We start from the raw sequence: 18,874 nt of genomic DNA on the forward strand, positions 1-18,874 counted from the left end.
AGAAAGTCTAGTCTATTCAATTCAAGATTTAGAAAATTTCTATTTTCTAGAAACCGGAAACTACCTATACCGGAAGTCAATTCTATCCGTTCCCAGTCTCTTTTCTTTATGAATTCCAAGATGGCGAACAAGATGAACAAGAATTGCTTTTAACATTTGAAACTTTCCTAGCTGTAAACGTCCTCAAAATATGACAAAACTACATTAAGCTACTAAAGCCTACAGAATTTCAGGTGTTGTGTTTATATATTTTCTGTTTTTGGTCTAATCAATGGCTGAAATTGTGTACAAATTCGCTTCCCGTCGCTCTTCAGTGTTATGTACACACGGAGTGGTCGCGTCCAATCAACCCCTGGCCTCACGGATCGGGGTCCAGATTCTCAAGAAAGGCGGAAATGCAGCCGACGCGGCGGTGGCTGTAGCTGCTGCACTAAACGTTACACAACCCTGCAGTACAGGGATTGGCGGGGACTGTTTTTGTTTGTACTATGACGCTAACAGCAGGACAGTCAAAGGGCTGAATGGAAGGTAGGAATAAGGCAGGAACTGGCCTAGACAGGGGTGGATCCCTGTGGTAATTGATGGGGACTATATATTCTCATACAATGACACTCAAAGCAGGACTGTCGAAGCGCTGAATGGAAGGTAGGAATAAGGGATCTCTGTGGTAATTTGTGGGAATTGATAATCTCGTCTGTGCTATGGCGCTAAGAGATAGACCTGACTTGGGTTTGGGTTTAGCATAGAAGTCACCCATAGTATTTAAAGATTCCTTAATAAGAAATTACCTACTTTTTGGCCGCTAAAAGGGGTGTGTGACACCCGGAGCACCCCCATGTGTACGCGCCTTTTTGCCTATATTGGCTCTCTTGGGTTTTTTAACATATTACTTGTATTTCACCCGATTTCACAAGATTTTTGTCCAAGTTCGGTTGACAGCTATGATAACATGACAAGGATCTTCTCCAGGATTATGAGTAGGGTGATTGTTTTACCTAGCAGACCATATTTTCTTTGGAAATTGCATGGTATTACTTATTTTCATTAGTTGACCTTCCCAAGTTGAGTGGGAATGCTGTTACAAACCCCCTGGAACCCCTTGCCTACTAGCCTTTTCTTCCTGTTAACTAGTGATCTGACTACTATTCATCTTCAGTGGTCGTGCACCTGCTGCCCTCACTTTAGACCTCCTGCGCAATCAGGGGATAGGCCCCAAAGACCAGCTCCCCCCTCTCTCGGCACACAGTGTGACGGTCCCTGGTGCAGCTGCCGGCTGGGTTGACACAGTTGATGTGTTTGGCAGCAAAAAGGTACGCAGAACTGAGGCAAAAATCATGGCTAGTCTGGTTTTAAGACGGTGCGAATAAGAAGAATCTTGTAGGCAGCTCAGATGCATCCATGTGCAATGCCATAGCAGGTCACATAAGATCGGGGGCACAATACAGAAACTTTTGTGGGGCACAGCCATGCCCCTACTGGTCATTTCCTTTTTTTATATATAAGGGGGGGGGGGGGGGGGCGCATGCCCCAGTGCCCCACCCACTGGGAGGAATTTAGTCATTCTACTTTGAGCGCTGTTGAAGTCACAACAACACACCTCAGAAGTGGCAATTTAGACCGCCAAAATCCAAAGAGGAAGAAAAAAGAAACTTTGGAAGACTGTATTTATAAGTAGACTAAAAGTTCTATGAAATGGACTTTTAACATATTAACCTAATGGAAAATAGGAAGAGAAAAGTGAAATAACAGTGCTGTTTTGACCAAATGGATGACCCTCTTTGGACACGTGAGTAGGCTTTTAAACCCCATACTACATTCTACATTTCTTAAGCCTGGGGAGGGAATAAAAATCGATTTCAGGGATAAAGTAACATGACATGGATGATTAGTGAAATGAAAATGAACAAGAGGCATCATATAATGTCACTTATGACATATGTTTCATGTTCGTTTGCTTTTCATTGTTCTTCTATTTTACCCCACTATATCACTGGGGACAATTTCAATTCCCTCACCAGTCTTTAGAACTGTAGAGTGCATTATTGGGTATAAAAGCCTACTCACTTGTCCAAAGAGGGTAATCTGCGAGAGGTCAAAGCACCTATTGAATATGAATGTGTGCCATGTAAATCCCACTATGATTAACTCCCAATAGCTTTCCATGAGAGATGTGCTTCAGCCCGCTATAGAGCTTGCAGAAGAGGGCTTCCCTGTCCATCATCTCACCGCCCACTTATGGAATGCAAACTCCCATACTCTTACACGCCCTGAAAACCGGCATGGAAGTGAGATGCTATTAGATGGGAGACCCCCAAGGGAGGGTGATGTCATGAGATTACCAAACTTGGCCAAAACATTCAAGGTATAGTAAATTCACCCACTATGGATAACAATTTTTATCACTAACAGGGACAATGGCAAATTATAGAACAGAAATTTAATGAGGAGGCCATACAAATCCCTCTGGCTTATAAGGAAAACCAGTAATTTGTGGGGCTAAGTTAGGTTAGTTAATGAGGAGGCCATACAAATCCCTCTGGCTTATAAGGAAAACCAGTAATTTGTGGGGTTAAGTTAGGAATGGGATATTTCATATCAGAGCTCTTTAAAATGGAAAGCCTTAAGCATGTTCTAGTATAGACCATAATCATCAGGATGTAAGACCAGGTACTAGTCAAATGTGAAGGGGAGAAAACTTGGATCTGAGGGGTGCTAGGGAGGGGGGTGGGCAGCAGAGGTGCATAATAGGAAAAAGGCTCGCATTTGAGACACATTTCAAAGTGAATAAGTGGCCAGCCAATACACCTTACCCCTACATGCCAACATGAGGTTATTTGGGGGGAAGGGATAGTGGTGTGGTGTGTGGAAACGGACCTTTAACATGGAACATTTTTATTTGTAGCTCCTAGCTGAACATGGAAAGGCAGGTTTTTACCAGGGGCCGGTCGCCAAGGCAATAGTCAATGTTATTCATGAGCATGGTGGTGTAATGACACTAGAAGACCTGGCAGCACACCGGAGTACATTTGACGAACCAATCAAGACTTGTTATAGAGGAATAAACGTGTGGGAGATACCGCCTAATGGGCAAGGGATCACTGCCCTTATTGCTCTTAATATCTTAGAAGGATTTAACTTAAAGGGTAGGTTATGATTTTCATTAATTTTTTTTCCAGGGCCAACATTTTGTATCTGTCAGAAATGGGTATTCATACCAGTAACAACTTATTGACCATTCTCAGAGTTACAGTACCTCAACCTGCTATATCTCTTGTGACATTCTGTTTATATTATGAAAGATCAAACAACCTTTGAATTTTGACCTACGATTCAGTAATTGAATTGCTTAACTTCTACCCTTTTTGAATAAAAGCACAGAACTGCCCAAACAAAAACCTGCTTTTGGAAACTGGGCAATGCAATGCAACGAATTTGTTTGTGAGCAATGTTAAATATTAATTAATTCAAATTCTTCCAAAATTATTCTTTCTTCTTCTTTCTTTATATTCCAGAATTGGGCCATAATTCCCCTGAATACTTGCACTTGGTAGCTGAGGCCCTCAAGCTAAGTTTTGCTGATACGCTGTGGTACAATGCCGACCCAGAGAAAGTCCATGTTCCCATCAAGCATATGCTGTCCAAGGAATACGCTGCAGAGAGAAGAAAACTCATCATGCGAAACAGGTCTTAACTTAAGGAATTTTCATTATTTTGAAGGGAAAGTGGAATTGATGAGAAAAATGCAACAAAATGCTTTTTTTTTTGCACCCAGCCCCCTGTTTTGTTTAAATCAGGGTCAATGTATAATCTTGTTGTCAATGGTGATTTATTGCAACATTTGTTGTTGTCTAGGGCACCATGTGTTTATGTCTAGGGCAACAAGTGTTGTTACTAAGGCAACTTGTGTGTTACCTAGGACACCATGTGTTGTTGTTTAGGCAACATGTGTTGTTATCTAAGGCAACATCTATTGTTATCTAGGGCAACATGTGTTGTTATCTAAGGCAACAAGACAAATGTGTTGTTGTCTGGGGTGAAAAATGTGTTGTTGTCTAAGGTGAAAAGTGTGTTGTTGTGTAGGGTGACAAATGTGTTGTTGTCTAGGGTGAAAAATGTGTTGTTGTCTAGGGTGACAAATGTGTTGTTGTCTAGGGTGACAAATGGGTTGTTGTCTAGGGTGACAAATGTGTTGTTGTCTAGGGTGATGCCTGAATGCCACCATGGCACCCCATACACGTCTAGCGACACAGAGTATCTGACAGTTGTGGATTGTCATGGCAACGCTTGCTCCTTTATTGACAGCAACTACATGAACTTTGGCACTGGCCTTGTGCCGCAGGGGTGTGGATTTACACTGCAGGTATTATTGGTGATGATGATGCGGTTGAAAAAAAAAGAAAAATATGATTAAAAATAATGATGAAGATGTTGAACATAAAAGTGAATATGAAAAAGATGACAATGATAATAACAGCATAAAATAATAATGATGGTTATGATGAAGAGTTCTTAGAACTCTTGCCTTGATTTCCAAAATACTTAAACCCCTTTCCATCTCTGCAAATCAAACTTTAAATTAGTGATAATGGTGCTCCTTATATGCGGATGTTGAAAGAAGGTGACGGATCTTGGAGCATGCTTAGAATGCCTTCATTCAATTTTGTTGGAGCACCACAATTTTACAAAGCGGTAACCAAATTAACCGTTTGTTGCGCATAGAATCGTGGGTGCAATTTCTCCCTGGATCCTGACCACCCGAATGCTCTGAGTCCTGGCAAAAGACCTTACCATACCATCATCCCTGGCATGGCTACCTATGCAGATTCCGGTGAATTATACACAAGCTTTGGAGTGATGGGTGGATTCATGCAGCCACAAGGCCATGTACAGGTAGGTTGTCATGGTGAGGGTGATTTACATATTTTTAATGATGTTGTCATGGTGACTGTATGCCGTAAAGTGATTCGATGTCAACTGTGCATCTGTTTGAGGAGATTAGTTACATGGCACATGGTTGATTGGTAACTGGGCCTTTAGGCAATCTAAGTCGTCAACTTTACTTAAAATTCCAGGTCTTAGAGAACATGATTTGTTTTCAGCACTGTTATTTCTTTGGCACTTTTTTCAGAACCACCAGGATTGAGCAAGTACATGATAGACTGTGTTTACAGCATGGTTATCAGACACGTTCACATGATTGGCAGAGGGGGTTGGGGGGAAGGGATGTGCGTAGTCATAGATATCATATGGGAAAAACATAGGATCTAAAGATTTCTTAATAAGAAATGACCTACTTTTTGGCTGTCAAGGGGGGTGCATGCGCACCCTACGCACCCCCCTGTGTAAGCACATGGTTATTCATTTGACACTTTTACTTCTTCTCAAAACCACAGGTCTTAGCGAATATGATTGACTTTGGAATGGACCCCCAGCAAGCCTTGGATATGCCTCGTTTACATGTGAATGCAGGCCTTGAGGGGCTGGTATCTCTAGAGGAAGGTATCCCGCAGAGTACAATAGACAGATTACGGGCCCTAGGGCATAAATTGGAGGGGCCCATATCAGGTTATCAAAGGACGTTATTTGGCCGGGGACAGATCATCATGCGAAAAAGGGGACATTCCTGTGGTGGGGAGGAGGTGGCAGTGTTATGGGCGGGGTCGGAGGGGCGAGGGGATGGTATGGCTGTGGGATACTGACAAACTGTACATATCAACAAATGATAGAAACAAAATGGGACGCATGACTGGAGAGCGCCAAGGGAACTGGATAGACCCAGGAGACCCAAGGTTTACAAAATTATTTTTCACCACTTTCTCAGATATTTATAAGCAGATTTTGGTGTTAGAAATGCAATGTTTTAAAATATTGCATATAAAATCAGATTGAATGGTTTTCAAAAAGCTTGAAGAAGACCAATCATGCCGCCATTTTACGCTCCCGCACAATACCGAATCACTCAAAAAATCCATTTCCATCGGCTAGGAAGTGAGAAACGTTCAATCAAATATCATTAATAAAGTCTCAGACTTCAATCGTGGATGGTTATTTTGAACTTTTATTGCAAATGAACCGCTGTATTTTCAACTGTAAACAATAACAAAAGAGTGGTTGATCGACATTCTTTAACCAATTTATACCTAACCTATCCTAAGGGTACACAAGTCTAGAATAATTCAAAAGCTAGCTATCTCCATTGCCTACACAAAGCAACTTAGCAAGGACACTTTTTGTGAAACGGGTCGGCCAACATTTGTAGTTACAGGTCTTTTTTGGCCTATTTTTTTAACACGCCGAGGCTCAAAAGGCAGCAAATTATCCTTTTTTAGTCTTATCAGGGCTTCTGGAATTACGCGGAAAAAAACTCAAAATTACGCGGGATTCTTTGCTAAATCACGCGGAAAATCAATCATTACGCGCTAAATTACGCGGGATTTTGTAATACATTTTTCTTTATAAATCAAAATTTTGGCGGGATTCTTTACTGAATTACGCGCTAAATTACACGGAATATCAACTGTTGCGCCCAAACTACTTTTTGTACCGAAGGAAAGCACGAAATAACTTGAAATGGTTAATTTTTTGCGTGAAAATATCTTAGGCAAGTTTTCATTGGCTCCTAGCCACCAGCCAATTTTAATTGAAAAAAATTTAAATCTAAATGTTAAAATTTAAAAAAAGGGTATTCTATTATTAGTCCTAGGCCTTCGCGGTTTAGCAAAGAACGCCTAGTCATTTTATTGTGAAATTCAGTCCAAAATATCGCACTTTATGAAGAATATCTCTCTTTTTTTACGAGAAATAGAGGTAAGAACCCTAAAAGAACACATCAGCTGTGCAATTAAATGTTTCTTTCAAAATTTAGCCAAATTACGCGGGATTACGCGGAAATTTGTGGATTACGCGGAAAAAGCCAAATTACGCGCTTCCGCACAAGCGCGTAATTCCAGAAGCCCTGTCTTAAGTGTTCTAAAGTGCAGTGTCCAATTGTGCTCATTACTACTGACTTTCAATATTATATCGCTATTGATCATTTGTGTAATTCTCCTCCCATTAATTCATTGGGTACTATATTTAAGAATGTCGTTAAGAACATTTTCAGCCCTAATAGTGCTTTAATTATCGTTCAATTGATTCATTCAATTTTGTTGGAGCACCACAATTTTACAAAGCTGTAACCAAATAAACCCTTTTTTGCGCATAGAAACCCCCCTCCTCCCCCCCCCCCCCCCCTAATTCTAAATAAACATTCTGCCATCACATAATGACTTTATTGAGAAAACGCAAGGTGGCTTACAAGTTTTAATTATCGTTCAATTGTTTGTGCCTGTTATATGTATCAAATACATATCGTAAAGAGAAAAATTGAGCTACCAACTTGGCATGCCATGGTATGGTCATTTAAAAACCGTTTTAACTAATTTCCTTTATTTTATTTTTATTTTATTTTCATTCATTCTAATGGTTTGCAAAGTATATACAGTATACAAAGCAAGGACTACAAATATTCCATCAAATTATCTACTAGCGGTATTTGGAAGTGCATATTTCATTTGAAAGCCTTTAGCCATAATGAATACAATAAAGATGACAAGATGCACTTGGTGTAATTTTTCACAAGTGCCAAAACGGTAGGCCTTGCAACCAAAGCGCAACAATGTAAAAAGTAAAAGATATGGCAAAGATGTACAGCATGTTAAATGAAGTTGTGTGGTGTTGTAAGTCGTTGTTTGGCTGTTTACACCATGTTAAATAATGTCGTGGGGTTTTGTTAGATGCTGTTGGATTATTTGTAACAAATGTTGCATGATTTTGCAATGTGTTGTAAGATGTGCTGTTTGTATTCTGTGTTGCATGATGTTGCGTGTTGTTGTAAGATGTGCTGTTTGTTCACCATGATCCATGTGTTGTGTTGTTAGATGCTTTGGGGCTGTTTGTATTCCATATTGCATGATGTTGCGTTGTGTTGTAAGATGTGCTGTTTGTACACCATGTTGAATGACGTTGTAAGATGTTGTATGGCTGTTTGTACCCGATGTTGAATGATGTTGAAAGATGTTGTATGGCTGTTTGTACACCATGTTGAATGATGTTGTTGGGATTTTTGTACTCGATGTTGAATGATATTGTAAGATATTGTTGGAATGCTTGTACACCATGAATGATGTTGCATTGTGTAGTAAGTTGTTATTGTGCTGATTGTGTACCATGTATTATGCCGTTTAATGTGTAAGTTGTTTTTGTGCTTGATTGTACCCGATGTTGAATGATGTTGCTACATGGTGTGCCGCTATGTTATGATAATGTCCTAAATGATAGGTTCCCCGTCCACTTCACCCGGGACATTAACGCATGTGTTATCGTTTAGCACCGCTGACTCACTATTAGCTCGGCTGCCTGGCCGCTGTGTTAAAAAAACGCTGGTCATTGATCGCGTGTCATGGGTTCCTCCGTTTATCTCAAGTGACATTAAAAAGTTATCATCGGAGCTTTCGTTTTCTACTGGATTCGCCCGGTCACCTCCATCACAGCTGAAGTCATTTGACTCTTCATAGATTGTTTCTAGAGGGAGCTCCACCACTTCCGTGCGATCCTCGTCCGGTTCCGAGTATTCCTGGTTGATGTGGAACGCTTCACTGCCTCTTTCGTTACCAGCGCAGCTTGTGGTCAGCGTGACATGTCGCCGGAGCCGTCTACTCGCTACGCAACAGAAGACAGTTAGGACCACGAGTAACGCAATCATAGTCACGCCAGCGATGATGAATATGACCGTGACAATTGTATCGCCAACATCGTCAAAATGTGGAGGCTTGATCACAAAGCCACCTGAAAATTGACCGTAAAGTTCAAAGACCGTTATTAGAAATTGACCTCAATAAGGGAGGGGGGGGGGGGGGGGGGGAGGTAGGAATTGAATCAAGGGCGCCTTCTACCTCTACGTCATAAATAAAGAAAACAAAGAGAAAAGAGGGACTTAAGGGGGAAGGGGATATACAGCAAAAAGCTGGCATACAAACTAATTTCAAAGTTATATGACAGTTACATTTGCATGCAGACCGGCCCAAACAGACCAAAACGTATAGATGGACTATGCATAATTTTGGCGTAATTTTTTTTTATTTGAAAGCAGTTTGTATTTGTGCTACAAACTTGGTCCATATGTCATATAATTAAAATAGAGCTGAAAGGTAGAGTCCCCTTAAAGGTTTTTTTTGAGAGGTTAGTTTGAGAGGTTAGAAATTTGCGGAGGTTCCCTTATGATTTTCCCTTCCCGCTTGCTCCATATTTAATGAACATTCCCTAATCTCGTTCTCAAAAACTCCAACTCCTGGTTCCCATGTGATGCCTCAGCCTCTTAGAGCAATACCCGTAAATACTTTAACTACATTCTTGAACCCTTGGTGCTGTTGGTAGAACGTTACTCCATTGTTCTCCTTGTGCCTCTAAAACTTGGGTTCTGGGTTCGATTCCCGGTTTCGACGTGACAGAGTTTGTTGGTTCTTGCCTTTGCTGCAATGGTATTTCTCTGGGTTCTCCGGTGTTCCCCTCAACGAATACCAATTGTTATGATGTTAAACTGTGTTCCGTGGTCAGACAAGATTTGTAGAGGGTGCATTCATTAACTCGTAACAAGATTTGATCATGATTTTGATTCATATATCTACATGACAATTAAGCATTTACAAACTTTACAGAGACAAAATCATTAAGTCTCTTCGTTCTTGTAACTGCAGGCAGTCTGGCGGACTTTGAACGAAGCGTGTACGTTTGCGGAGAATGTCTTTATTCCTTGAGAAAATGAGATTACGTACAGAGTGATCCATAGCTATCAAGTTAGATATATATTATCAACAAAGATCTTGTCTACGGTCCTCAAATTTTCCAAACTGACGCTCGTAACAATCTAGATAGATAGCCGAGAGTGCCTGTTTCTGAGTGTTTTCCAAGGAATAACAGAAGCTCTTTGGCAAATAAGGGAACGAAACAACATAAATCCTTTACGTTTCTATCAACTATATCATGGCGAGTGTTTGTGTTTCATATAAAATATAAAATGAAGCTAATCTTACAGCTTAAATGCTGAAATACGAAGGGTACAGATGTAACATGTCCAATTGAATGGGATGGGTGCAGTAAGTATGGGCCATTTGACTGTCTTACTCTCTAAACACAGCCTGAGATCGATAAAATAATGGTTTTGCGTAGATAGGAAAAAAGGAAAACACAATAAAACTTTCGAAGCGAAGCCACCCATTACACAAGGTTGGTACTACAGTCGAAATTTTGGCCAGAAATCAACCACATGCCCTCTATCGTAGATATTCTTCTAGCTTCGATCAATCAAAAATTCCCTTTAGTGTAGTTTATAGACTTGTCTTCAACCTAAAATTCCAATCAGATTATGCTCTAAAATCTCCCGCTTAAGGATGTGTATTCGTAGAAAATGTGTTAATGTGAGTTATAGAATTGAGTTGATTAATATTTATAAACACATTAAAGTTCCTACAAACCTTGCGAATGATTGCCGTGGAAGTGAGATTGTGGTGCTGTCCGTATCATCGTGGTAACTGTTTTCATGGATGCGCGTGAGATAACGCCGAAAATCATCACTGCCTACTGATATTTTCATTATTTGCGAGCTCTTTTAGACAATTGCCCACTGCTACACAGCTTTCTGGGTTCCGTCATTCAAACTAACGGAGTTACATTTGGTGCCATTTGATTATTTATTTCAGTGCTGGCCTATGGAAATGCTCGAAGCCCTCGAAGGATTTGGGCGTTGGAATACATCGGCGACAGTTCGCAGAATATTTAAAGCCGCAATAACTTGGGTCAGAAGGAGGTCTTGGTGTACCTATAGCGTCTACGTGACTAAAAGGTAAACAACCAGTTCCCCAGGGACATTTGCAGAGATAAGGGCCACACCTCTCACGTGAAATATATGTCGGAAATGTCTATAACGATACAAATTCCACAACAGTAAAATATACTTCGATACAACGATATACCAGCAAGCAAAGCAAATATTTCCTATAGTTTGAGTACATCTTTTTTTTGCAATACTGCTTCTACGGTTATATATTTATAAACTTACTCCGCGCAAATCAGCGCCTGCTTGTCTTCCAGAGGTTGGGGGGGGGGGGGGGGGGGGGGGAGAATAAATTGCAGCGATGGAGGATGTATTCGCCCAGTTACTCGGATGATGCATTCATGAGGAATAAAAGAGAGACAAACAAGACTGATTTATTATCAGAAATAACACCTCTAGATTCCACTGATACTGGGCTATACCCGGTTACCTGAAATACCAATCCGCGCACACTAAACTATTTCTGAAGCAAACGTTTGGTTTAAAGTATACAAAAGAATACATACTGTTTTGTATCAGTGAAACTGAAACTGCGCGGGAAGGAAACACAAGTGGCGAAGAAAGCTGAAAAGAAATAAATGAGGAAAGGTTCGTTGGTCTTTCTGTTCTACTCCGTCTCCGCTGGTGTTTGTTTAATGTTCACACGTGCGTAAGCTCTTTCGTCTCCGTTTCCTTATTCTCCTTCGCAGGGGTTTCTTGTTCGACCAAAACAAGCCCCATTTTTCTACCCTTTCTGTCTTCCGTCCGAGCATAAGAGTATGCGGTATCGATGTAGCGTACGTTTAAATATTGTTGTTGTTTTTTCGTTTTCTTTGCCAGTGAAAGGCCGGCTTTAAAATTTCTCTTATTCCATAGACACAAAGCATCAAAGTTCTCCTTAATAAGAATACAAACTATCTGGTTTTGCACGGGGAACAAACCGGATAAAAAGGTAAACATTGAAAGTGCTTTGAAGTATGAGACCAATTCGAGCATGCTCGTATGCGGACTGGAATGATAAACTGATTTAAAATAGGAGCTTAGTAGTCTCCCTCGCCAACCTTACTGGTGCTCAAGCGCCACCTAGCGTGACAAGCCAGAAGGGCTGCGAGGTAGACTAACGCTGGTAGATGTCCCAGGGTCTTCGAACGTCTGATAACCAGAAGACACTCGAAATACTTGTCATCTTAAAAACGATAACTCCTTGCTTGTTTCCTTTCAATGCGTAAATCACAGAATACGCACTCCTACTTCTACAAATCCCTCTTTTACCAGCAGCTGCTGGTAGCTCGTTGAGAAATACTCTTATACATACGAGCTCCGCACTTGAGTAGTAAATCGATTAGGCTATCATGATTCATGACACGAGTACTGAATCCTACGCAAAGGTAAACTTTGGAACGTTCGTGCGCTACATGTATCATTCTACTAGATATTTTCTAGGCACGTGTGCGACCAGTGTAGAATTTAAGTCGCACAATTTTGGTCGCCCTGAGACAATGAAACTTTTGTCCAAATCCCCTTAGTCCGAATCTTACGCATACAGCATGACCTTATACATTGTAACAGCTAGTATCTGGAACCAAAATCCGAAAATCTACATACTCAGATACCTTTCGTCTACCTTCTTATAATCGTAGGAGTGTTGCGTTGTTCATTAATATCTTTTTTGTCCTTTTAGTTTTTTTCTGTTACATTTGCTTAGAGCTTCTGGACCAGTTCATTACAAGAATTCCTTATTTTCTATTTATAGTGTATCTTTAACTTTAACTTTAACTTTACTTTAAATAACTAGTAAGCCAGCCAGGGAAAACAAACTCTAGAGATTGAGATTACTTATTGAAGGTAACAAAATCGTTTATAAATTTTATGTTGATTTTCAAACTTTTACATGCTTTTTATGGAAGCACGGGTAGCCTAGAATGTTAGTGCGTCGGCCTCACCGCGATTTTTCCGGGTTCATGCCTTGATTCGAATTTGTGCCAAAAGTGAGTTGAAGTTATTTCTCCTGCGTTATCAGCCTTCTCGGATAAGGACACTAAAACGGAGGTCCCGTCTCTTCAATCTGCACTAATCTAACCTGAATCGAAGGAATGTAAAAAAAAACCCGCTGGGGACGCAATAAACCCTCTGGCAGTGAATACCCGTGACAGTGCTTACTAACAATACAAACAAGGGGGCATTTTATGTGGAGCCTAGCTCTGTTGTGCCTTCCACACCAGCATAACTGGTATGACTTTCTACATACATACATGCTTTGTCCCGATTGCATTCCCAACAGATCAAAATCTTGATTCATATCGCTCTGAAATGATTTAATTATGTTACAATAATGGGCATAGTATTACCACGCGGTTTAATGCTTTCAAATTTAGTGCGAAAATAAAATGTACTTGTCCAAGTGGATTGTACTTGAATTCGTTTTGCGATTGCGCGATGCTTTTTACGTGAAATAGAGTGCTTATACTACGTCCATGAAAGAAAATCTTAATAGTTACTACATAATAGTTCTTATTTAGTGACTATTTTAGGCAATAAAAGTTCTATCGAGGCATTGTTTCCTTTGTATTTGCCTTTTCTTAAACTGTTCTGGTTGAATGATAGTGCCTAAATGGATATTTTAATATCTATTTAAAAATAAGTATTAATTATTTAGGTTTTATTTTATTGACATAGTGTAGGCACTATAAAATTTGAACAATTATCAACGAAAAGTCTTTATGCTTAAAGGCTTAACGGTTAATGCGAAGATAACATTACATTTAGGCGCGTGAGCAAGTAAAACACTTGATGTTTTAGGTATTACAAAAACGTTATGTGTGGCCAAACTTTCATACCTCGGCTTGACGTAGTCGGGCATGGGTGACCCGTTTAAGACAAGTCAAAAGTACTGTGGCGTCAAATTGTCCCAAACTCCCGTTGACAAGATGAATACAACAAATTTCTCTTCCGATACTCATGCTTCTCATCAAACCAAGTCCATAATTGTTTTTCAAAATTCTCATATAGAGTTCTAGAATTGCGATTTCGAGAACGTTGTCAGAACGTGAACGAGTGCACAGGTGAAAACTTCTCAAGTTGTAATAAGACCCCGTGAAATAAAACTACATGAATTCAAATACGTTTCCATTGCAAACGCCATGCCATGACCTGTACCCAGGGCTCTTAGCGCGCCCCGCTCTTAAAATCACAAATCGTCAACAGCATATTCTAGGTCGCTCGAGCGTTTCTTTTAGTTGCAAAAAACTCTTTCGTTCTTCATTACAGTATTCTATTACTACATTTGGTCAGTTCGATATCATGCCTAAAATATTGTATCGGCCACTTTTAATAAAAGAATACCGACCGTTTTAAAATGAAAGCATAAAGTTTTTTTTGTAGCAAAAAGAAAGCGCACGTTAATATGCACGAGCTCTTATGGTAATGTTTTGTAGACAAATCAGGCTTGACCCTCGTCTTTGCGCCTCCCTGACTGATGTGTGCATTTCCAACATGCTCTCGATTTGCATACCGCTGTGTGGCGATTGACAACCACCGCCTGCACGAAAACACAACTCGAGATAGTCCCTCACTTTTAAAAATTCCACTGCCCCAACAAAGCGCTTCTATGTAGTCTAGTCGATCACAATAGTTGTCTAAAGGACCGAATTTTATAATTGACAAATATCTCTAAAATACCACGGTTGTCATATCAAACATATTCCCCACGGATAGTGTCCTTCGTTCGCTGTGCCTTATATGGTCATATATGCCCATATTTAGAAGTACTGGAGTTTCCCCTTTCGCGCTTCTCCAACAAACATGGCGGCAAACACTGATTCTCTAAAGACTCGTAGTGGAAGAATTATAAAGAAACCGGATCGCTTGGTCAAATATTTAGACCATTCCTCAGTTGATACGTACGTGAAAGAAGAGAAAGAGGAAGAAGAAAAAGTCTGGGAGATAGAGAGAGTTTTAAACGTTGAGGGAGACTATGCCTTTGTGAAATGGAAAGGCTACAGCGATAGATATAATTCTACGGTTTCTCTTTCATTGAATCCGCAGTTGTCATGCTATTTAGCCGTGAATGCTGGGAACCCCGACAGTAGTGAGGTAGCAAGAGAAAAGCTTCCCATTCTTTGCTCCGAGGATAAGGAATTGTGGCTGATTCGACATGCACTGTTCGATGAGCTCCAATTTCGTACACCCGAGAATGACACGGGACTCATTCGGAGAGTACAAGTGAAAGTCCCACTTTCAAAGGGGGGTTTTTCCGCTTTGTTTGGTAAAGGGACATTTTCTTTTGCTACCTCACGAAAGCTGGATTTTTCAGGGACCCGTAATATTCGGTTCCCGTGCACTGCTGTCGAGTTTGGCACCGTTATTGGTACGGAGTTTATGGCTCGGCAACTGCCAGATTCGAGTACAATATGTGAAGTTGACTCATCTTCGAAGATGTGGATATCATGAGGATACGAGCTAAGGATTAATTATGATCATAGTTCGTGCCCCCGTTGTACTTACATCTCTGAATATGGGTCAGAGGAAGAAAGGCCTAGTATGTGTCGACCGCTAGAGCGCAAGTATCCCCCGCTGAGCTTTTTGGAGATCAGCTTCGTACGGCGTAGACGGAATATGCTTCACAACTATGGCTCGGTAAGTTAAAATCTCTCTATATAAACTAATTGTTGACATCTGTTTCAACCGATTTCACTGTATTTCCAGTCGAAAATAAAGAGGGGGAATTTAGATCCAGGGAATGATACAGATTGTTTTGATGGTTTTAATGCCTTTATATAATAATGTGGGTACAAATAGTTATACAAGTTATAAATAGTGATATTTACAACAGTAATAAATAGCACCAAAAATATAATAAATAAATAAATACATTTTTTCTTTGTCTTCACTGCTTTTGATATTTTCTCTTGACCCTTTCCAAATTATTTTCCCTACTGAACAGTTTTCTGTTTTCCCTCTCCATGATCTATAGAGATAAAAATACACAGTTGTAGCAAGCGATTAGTCTAGATAACATGACGTTTTTTTCACTTGGAATTACCTGTACAGTGTAGTTGCTATTTTTCCCCCCTTTCTGGCTACCCCTGTGGAATGTCTTGTTCTGCATGTGGTTTTTCTTTTCCACTGTCTGGCAATTGAACTGGTGGATCGTGCCATGAATCTCCAAAAATTGGGGGACATGATAAACAAGAACTGTAGAGAAAAAAATGCATAAAATTACTTGGTCTCGGAGATCCCAAGTCAATTAAGGAATCTCATTTTAATCTTACCATGTATATATGGAATTACATCCTGTGGAGAGATAAAAGAAAGCACAATTAAAATAATATATCTACTGATTTTATTTTTTCAGTGACATATGATCAAATGAGGCTTGTGTCCTGCCAGTTCAACTAACCACAGGGATGTAGAATTACCTCATCAAACGTGGCTTTTCTAAATTTGGTTCCCCATTGGCGGGCCTTTTCTTGAAAAGCATCTGCTCGAAGATATGCTTCATCTCCAGGATTTGCCCCAAGAGCATCAGTGAGGACCATCAAACTTTTCCACACTTGTGTCAGCTCTGATATGCTAAGAACTGTTTTCTCACAAGTGGGAGTGGACGATGGCTACAAAACACAAAGCAATTGTTAAATTAGCTTTATACACAGTAGTATCCTGGGTGTGCTGGTCTTTTTTATAATGAAAATAAAAATCATACCTCAAACACTATGTTGTTGCGGTCAAGATGATCCTTGAGTGTGGCACGTAGGAAGTCCTTGGTGCCTGTCGACCTCAGATGGAACTTCCTACATTCCTCCATCACCCTTAAAAAAGGGATAAAAGTTACATATGTCCTGTTTAATGCCAGATCATAAGATTATTGGTTGCAAAAAAAATGAAACCTACCAATCAATAGTGTATTCAAGGCCATTAACAAGAATGCCAGTTCTCCCTAGGGCCTTCATCTCATCAAAAACCCCTCTCAAGGTCGCCTTTAGGATGTCATATGACTCCTTGCCTATAATAAAAAGTGTTCACAGATATATGGCTTTAGTTGACTATATCATTAGGAAGATTTGTTCTCACTTACAGCTGCAATAAATTAGCTGCAACCAACTCACCATCATATATAGATATACAGTATTCCCTTTCTGGGCTTCTTTTAACAGAGTTTTCTGCTGGAAAGCAGAAGGTTGTCATAACACTCCCGAGTTTTTTGGTGGTTTTTCTACCATCACCAGAAAACCGAAGGGTTATAACATTGCCCCCTGCATTTCCAATGACATCTGAACTATAACTTAGAATGTCCTTGATGGATCTTGAACATCCTTTTGCATTCTGAAAGGAGAAACTTTGTTTAATGAATTATTGGGTTTGTACAGTATTTGCTTGTTTTAAAGGATGCAAAATGTGCTGTGCACAAAGCAAATCAGAATTAAGACTATCAACAGACTAACCCCTTCAAATTCTGTAATAGGAATGATTGCATTTTGAGCTTTTCTCTCTTTCTGTATCCCATACAGTGATGGCAAGCTGGACCCAGCTACCATCTTTAGCTCATGGTATGCTGAGTCAGAAACATCACCATCATCTTTGGCCTGAGATTATAAAAATAATCTAAATATAGAAAAAATAAGAAACCTACAGTACTGTACATGTACTTCTATAATACCTACCTTGAGAGCTCTTTGGATCTTTTTATGGTCAATCTCCTCAGGCTCAACCCTCTCATTGAAATGTAGGGCAAAACTGACCATACCAACTTCAAGTTGAACCTAGAGATAAGGAAACATTGAAATGTAGGGCAAAACTGACCAACTTCAAGTTGAACCTAGAGATAAGGAAACATTTTATGATAAACAAATGCCATTATAACAGAATTGGTAAATTTAGGTTGTTTCCATGTGTACAAAAATTCTAAACAAACCTCAACAACTTTCCAATCTGTTGGAAGCTTCTCAAATTGCTTCTCAAGCCATTTTTTAATCTCTGACTTTTTGTGAAATTGAGCTTTTGGCTCAAGGTCACAAAAAGGCTTTCTCGGCTGAAGAAAGGGCTTTTTTCCTTGCCTAGCTCCTTTCTCATGCCATCTCTCTCTTTGACAACATCAGCGAGTCGATGTTTTAGCTCTGACAGCTGATTCTCGAGCTCTCCGATTCTCGAGTCCCGAGAATCACACAGCCCGATTTCACGGACTTGAGGTAGCATGTAAGCCAATCTTTGTTTTTTCAATGGAGGACCTTGTGAAAAATTTGTCAAATACCCTTGCACCATCATTTTAGTAGATATCTATCATGAACAAGCAAACGAGACGACTAAACTTTTGAACCTCTTCCCGCCTAAGTTTACCGAGATTCTGCAAGATGATCCCCAAAAAACAACCCGTGAAGATTATCTAGATAAGAATTGCGCCAAAATTATACAAACAAAAAACGGAAATATTAGAAAGGAATACTTAGCTTCTCGTCCTTCGGGTGTTTCTGTACTCTTCAGCATCAGGATCACACAAGGACGTAGTCGATTAAAATACCTACGAGGGCTTTTTTCCACAAGTTAGGCTGGCAGAAGAAAGATCTAGCCCCTACAGGGGTATTTGATGAGAAAAATAGGTATTTTTCGCTTCTATAAGCAGAAATCTCAGGTTAAATAGCCCTGTTTTCCAAAAATAATCGCTCTTCGTCCGCCATCTTGGATAGCTCAGAGAAAACCCATTTGTAATTTGCCAGGTTACACAGCTCCTAGTCTCAGTCTCTAAAAAAGCGGCCGAGCGAGTTTGAATAACACCAAAAGTTTGATATGTGTTGGAATATTGCGAAAAATGTGTTTTTATCAGTTTTGCGGAAAGATGTTCTAAAATGGTAGCGTTATTCAAAATGTTACACATTTCTTTCTATTGAACATTGCCAAACCAAATGTGGTGTGAGTTATTGTACACAATTGGCGGTTATATTTGCAAAAACTCGGGTAATAAAGCCTAGCATGAATGCTTTTCGAACGGGCTGAACTTCGCCGTCAATTTATAGGGTCGAAATTCTAAATATG

At 40.0% G+C, this 18,874-nt stretch overlaps 3 protein-coding genes and 1 long non-coding RNA gene across 9 annotated transcripts; 2 read left to right on the forward strand and 2 right to left on the reverse strand.

The window, feature by feature from the left end:
• Window positions 1-94: 94 nt before the first annotated feature.
• On the forward strand, window positions 95-6,033 carry LOC5509606 (glutathione hydrolase-like YwrD proenzyme). 3 transcript variants are annotated; one of them, XM_048720294.1, is made up of 8 exons: window positions 95-528; window positions 1,157-1,310; window positions 2,156-2,362; window positions 2,903-3,143; window positions 3,513-3,684; window positions 4,201-4,360; window positions 4,720-4,890; window positions 5,073-5,276. In XM_048720294.1, exons 1-8 carry the CDS (start codon window positions 272-274, stop codon window positions 5,259-5,261), a joined length of 1,551 nt encoding a protein of 516 aa, XP_048576251.1. In that variant the 5' UTR covers window positions 95-271; the 3' UTR covers window positions 5,262-5,276. The 3 variants fall into 3 exon arrangements, with proteins under 3 accessions (XP_048576251.1, XP_001630088.2, XP_048576249.1); XM_001630038.3 differs by lacking the exon at window positions 5,073-5,276 and adding an exon at window positions 5,394-6,033 and having other exon boundaries at window positions 96-528; XM_048720292.1 differs by lacking the exon at window positions 5,073-5,276 and adding an exon at window positions 5,394-6,033 and having other exon boundaries at window positions 96-528; window positions 4,303-4,360.
• Window positions 6,034-7,252: 1,219 nt separating this feature from the next.
• On the reverse strand, window positions 7,253-13,854 carry LOC116616581. Of its 2 annotated transcripts, XM_032378567.2 has the most exons (3): window positions 13,687-13,854; window positions 11,377-11,434; window positions 7,253-8,826 (listed from the first exon to the last, which is right to left on the reverse strand). In XM_032378567.2, the coding sequence occupies exons 1-3, from the start codon at window positions 13,852-13,854 to the stop codon at window positions 8,309-8,311; spliced, it is 744 nt and encodes a 247-aa protein (XP_032234458.2). In that variant the 3' UTR covers window positions 7,253-8,308. The 2 variants fall into 2 exon arrangements, with proteins under 2 accessions (XP_032234458.2, XP_048575759.1); XM_048719802.1 differs by lacking the exons at window positions 11,377-11,434; window positions 13,687-13,854 and adding an exon at window positions 10,512-10,841.
• LOC125557319 lies at window positions 10,748-12,425 on the forward strand. The gene is made up of 3 exons (XR_007305227.1): window positions 10,748-10,879; window positions 11,390-11,458; window positions 11,726-12,425. It is a non-coding gene; the product is annotated as an uncharacterized LOC125557319 (long non-coding RNA).
• Window positions 13,855-14,859: 1,005 nt separating the features above from the next.
• LOC125557317 lies at window positions 14,860-18,635 on the reverse strand. Of its 3 annotated transcripts, none has more exons than XM_048719799.1 (9): window positions 17,509-18,630; window positions 17,290-17,430; window positions 16,954-17,170; window positions 16,739-16,850; window positions 16,551-16,656; window positions 16,267-16,458; window positions 16,120-16,141; window positions 15,891-16,042; window positions 14,860-15,052 (listed from the first exon to the last, which is right to left on the reverse strand). In XM_048719799.1, exons 1-9 carry the CDS (start codon window positions 17,587-17,589, stop codon window positions 14,906-14,908), a joined length of 1,170 nt encoding a protein of 389 aa, XP_048575756.1. In that variant the 5' UTR covers window positions 17,590-18,630; the 3' UTR covers window positions 14,860-14,905. The 3 variants fall into 3 exon arrangements, with proteins under 3 accessions (XP_048575756.1, XP_048575758.1, XP_048575757.1); XM_048719800.1 differs by lacking the exon at window positions 14,860-15,052 and adding an exon at window positions 15,598-15,815 and having other exon boundaries at window positions 17,509-18,624; XM_048719801.1 differs by lacking the exon at window positions 17,290-17,430 and having other exon boundaries at window positions 17,509-18,635.
• Window positions 18,636-18,874: the final 239 nt, after the last annotated feature.

Source organism: Nematostella vectensis, chromosome 12, assembly GCF_932526225.1.
Source record: "Nematostella vectensis chromosome 12, jaNemVect1.1, whole genome shotgun sequence".
Lineage (NCBI taxonomy): Eukaryota > Metazoa > Cnidaria > Anthozoa > Actiniaria > Edwardsiidae > Nematostella > Nematostella vectensis.

What these genes read in the sequence shown, in the direction of transcription:
- LOC125557317 (XM_048719799.1), bottom strand. Translation starts at nt 17,589, where the DNA reads ATGGTCAGTTTTGCCCTACATTTCAATGAGAGGGTTGAGCCTGAGGAG. An exon ending in TGTAATTCCATATATACATG is followed by an intron (nt 16,043 to 16,119) that starts GTAAGATTAAAA and finishes TTTTCTCTACAG; the next exon opens with TTCTTGTTTATCATGTCCCC. An exon ending in ATAGCAACTACACTGTACAG is followed by an intron (nt 15,053 to 15,890) that starts GTAATTCCAAGT and finishes TCTCCGAATGAG; the next exon opens with TCCCGTGTCATTCTCGGGTG.
- LOC116616581 (XM_032378567.2), bottom strand. Translation starts at nt 13,854, where the DNA reads ATGAGAATTTTGAAAAACAATTATGGACTTGGTTTGATGAGAAGCATG. An exon ending in CCCGACTACGTCAAGCCGAG is followed by an intron (nt 11,435 to 13,686) that starts GTATGAAAGTTT and finishes ATTTCTTTTCAG; the next exon opens with CTTTCTTCGCCACTTGTGTT. An exon ending in AGTTTCACTGATACAAAACA is followed by an intron (nt 8,827 to 11,376) that starts GTATGTATTCTT and finishes GTCAATTTTCAG; the next exon opens with GTGGCTTTGTGATCAAGCCT.
- LOC5509606 (XM_001630038.3), top strand. Translation starts at nt 272, where the DNA reads ATGGCTGAAATTGTGTACAAATTCGCTTCCCGTCGCTCTTCAGTGTTA. An exon ending in ATGTGTTTGGCAGCAAAAAG is followed by an intron (nt 1,311 to 2,155) that starts GTACGCAGAACT and finishes AACTCCCAATAG; the next exon opens with CTTTCCATGAGAGATGTGCT. An exon ending in AGCCACAAGGCCATGTACAG is followed by an intron (nt 4,891 to 5,393) that starts GTAGGTTGTCAT and finishes TCAAAACCACAG; the next exon opens with GTCTTAGCGAATATGATTGA.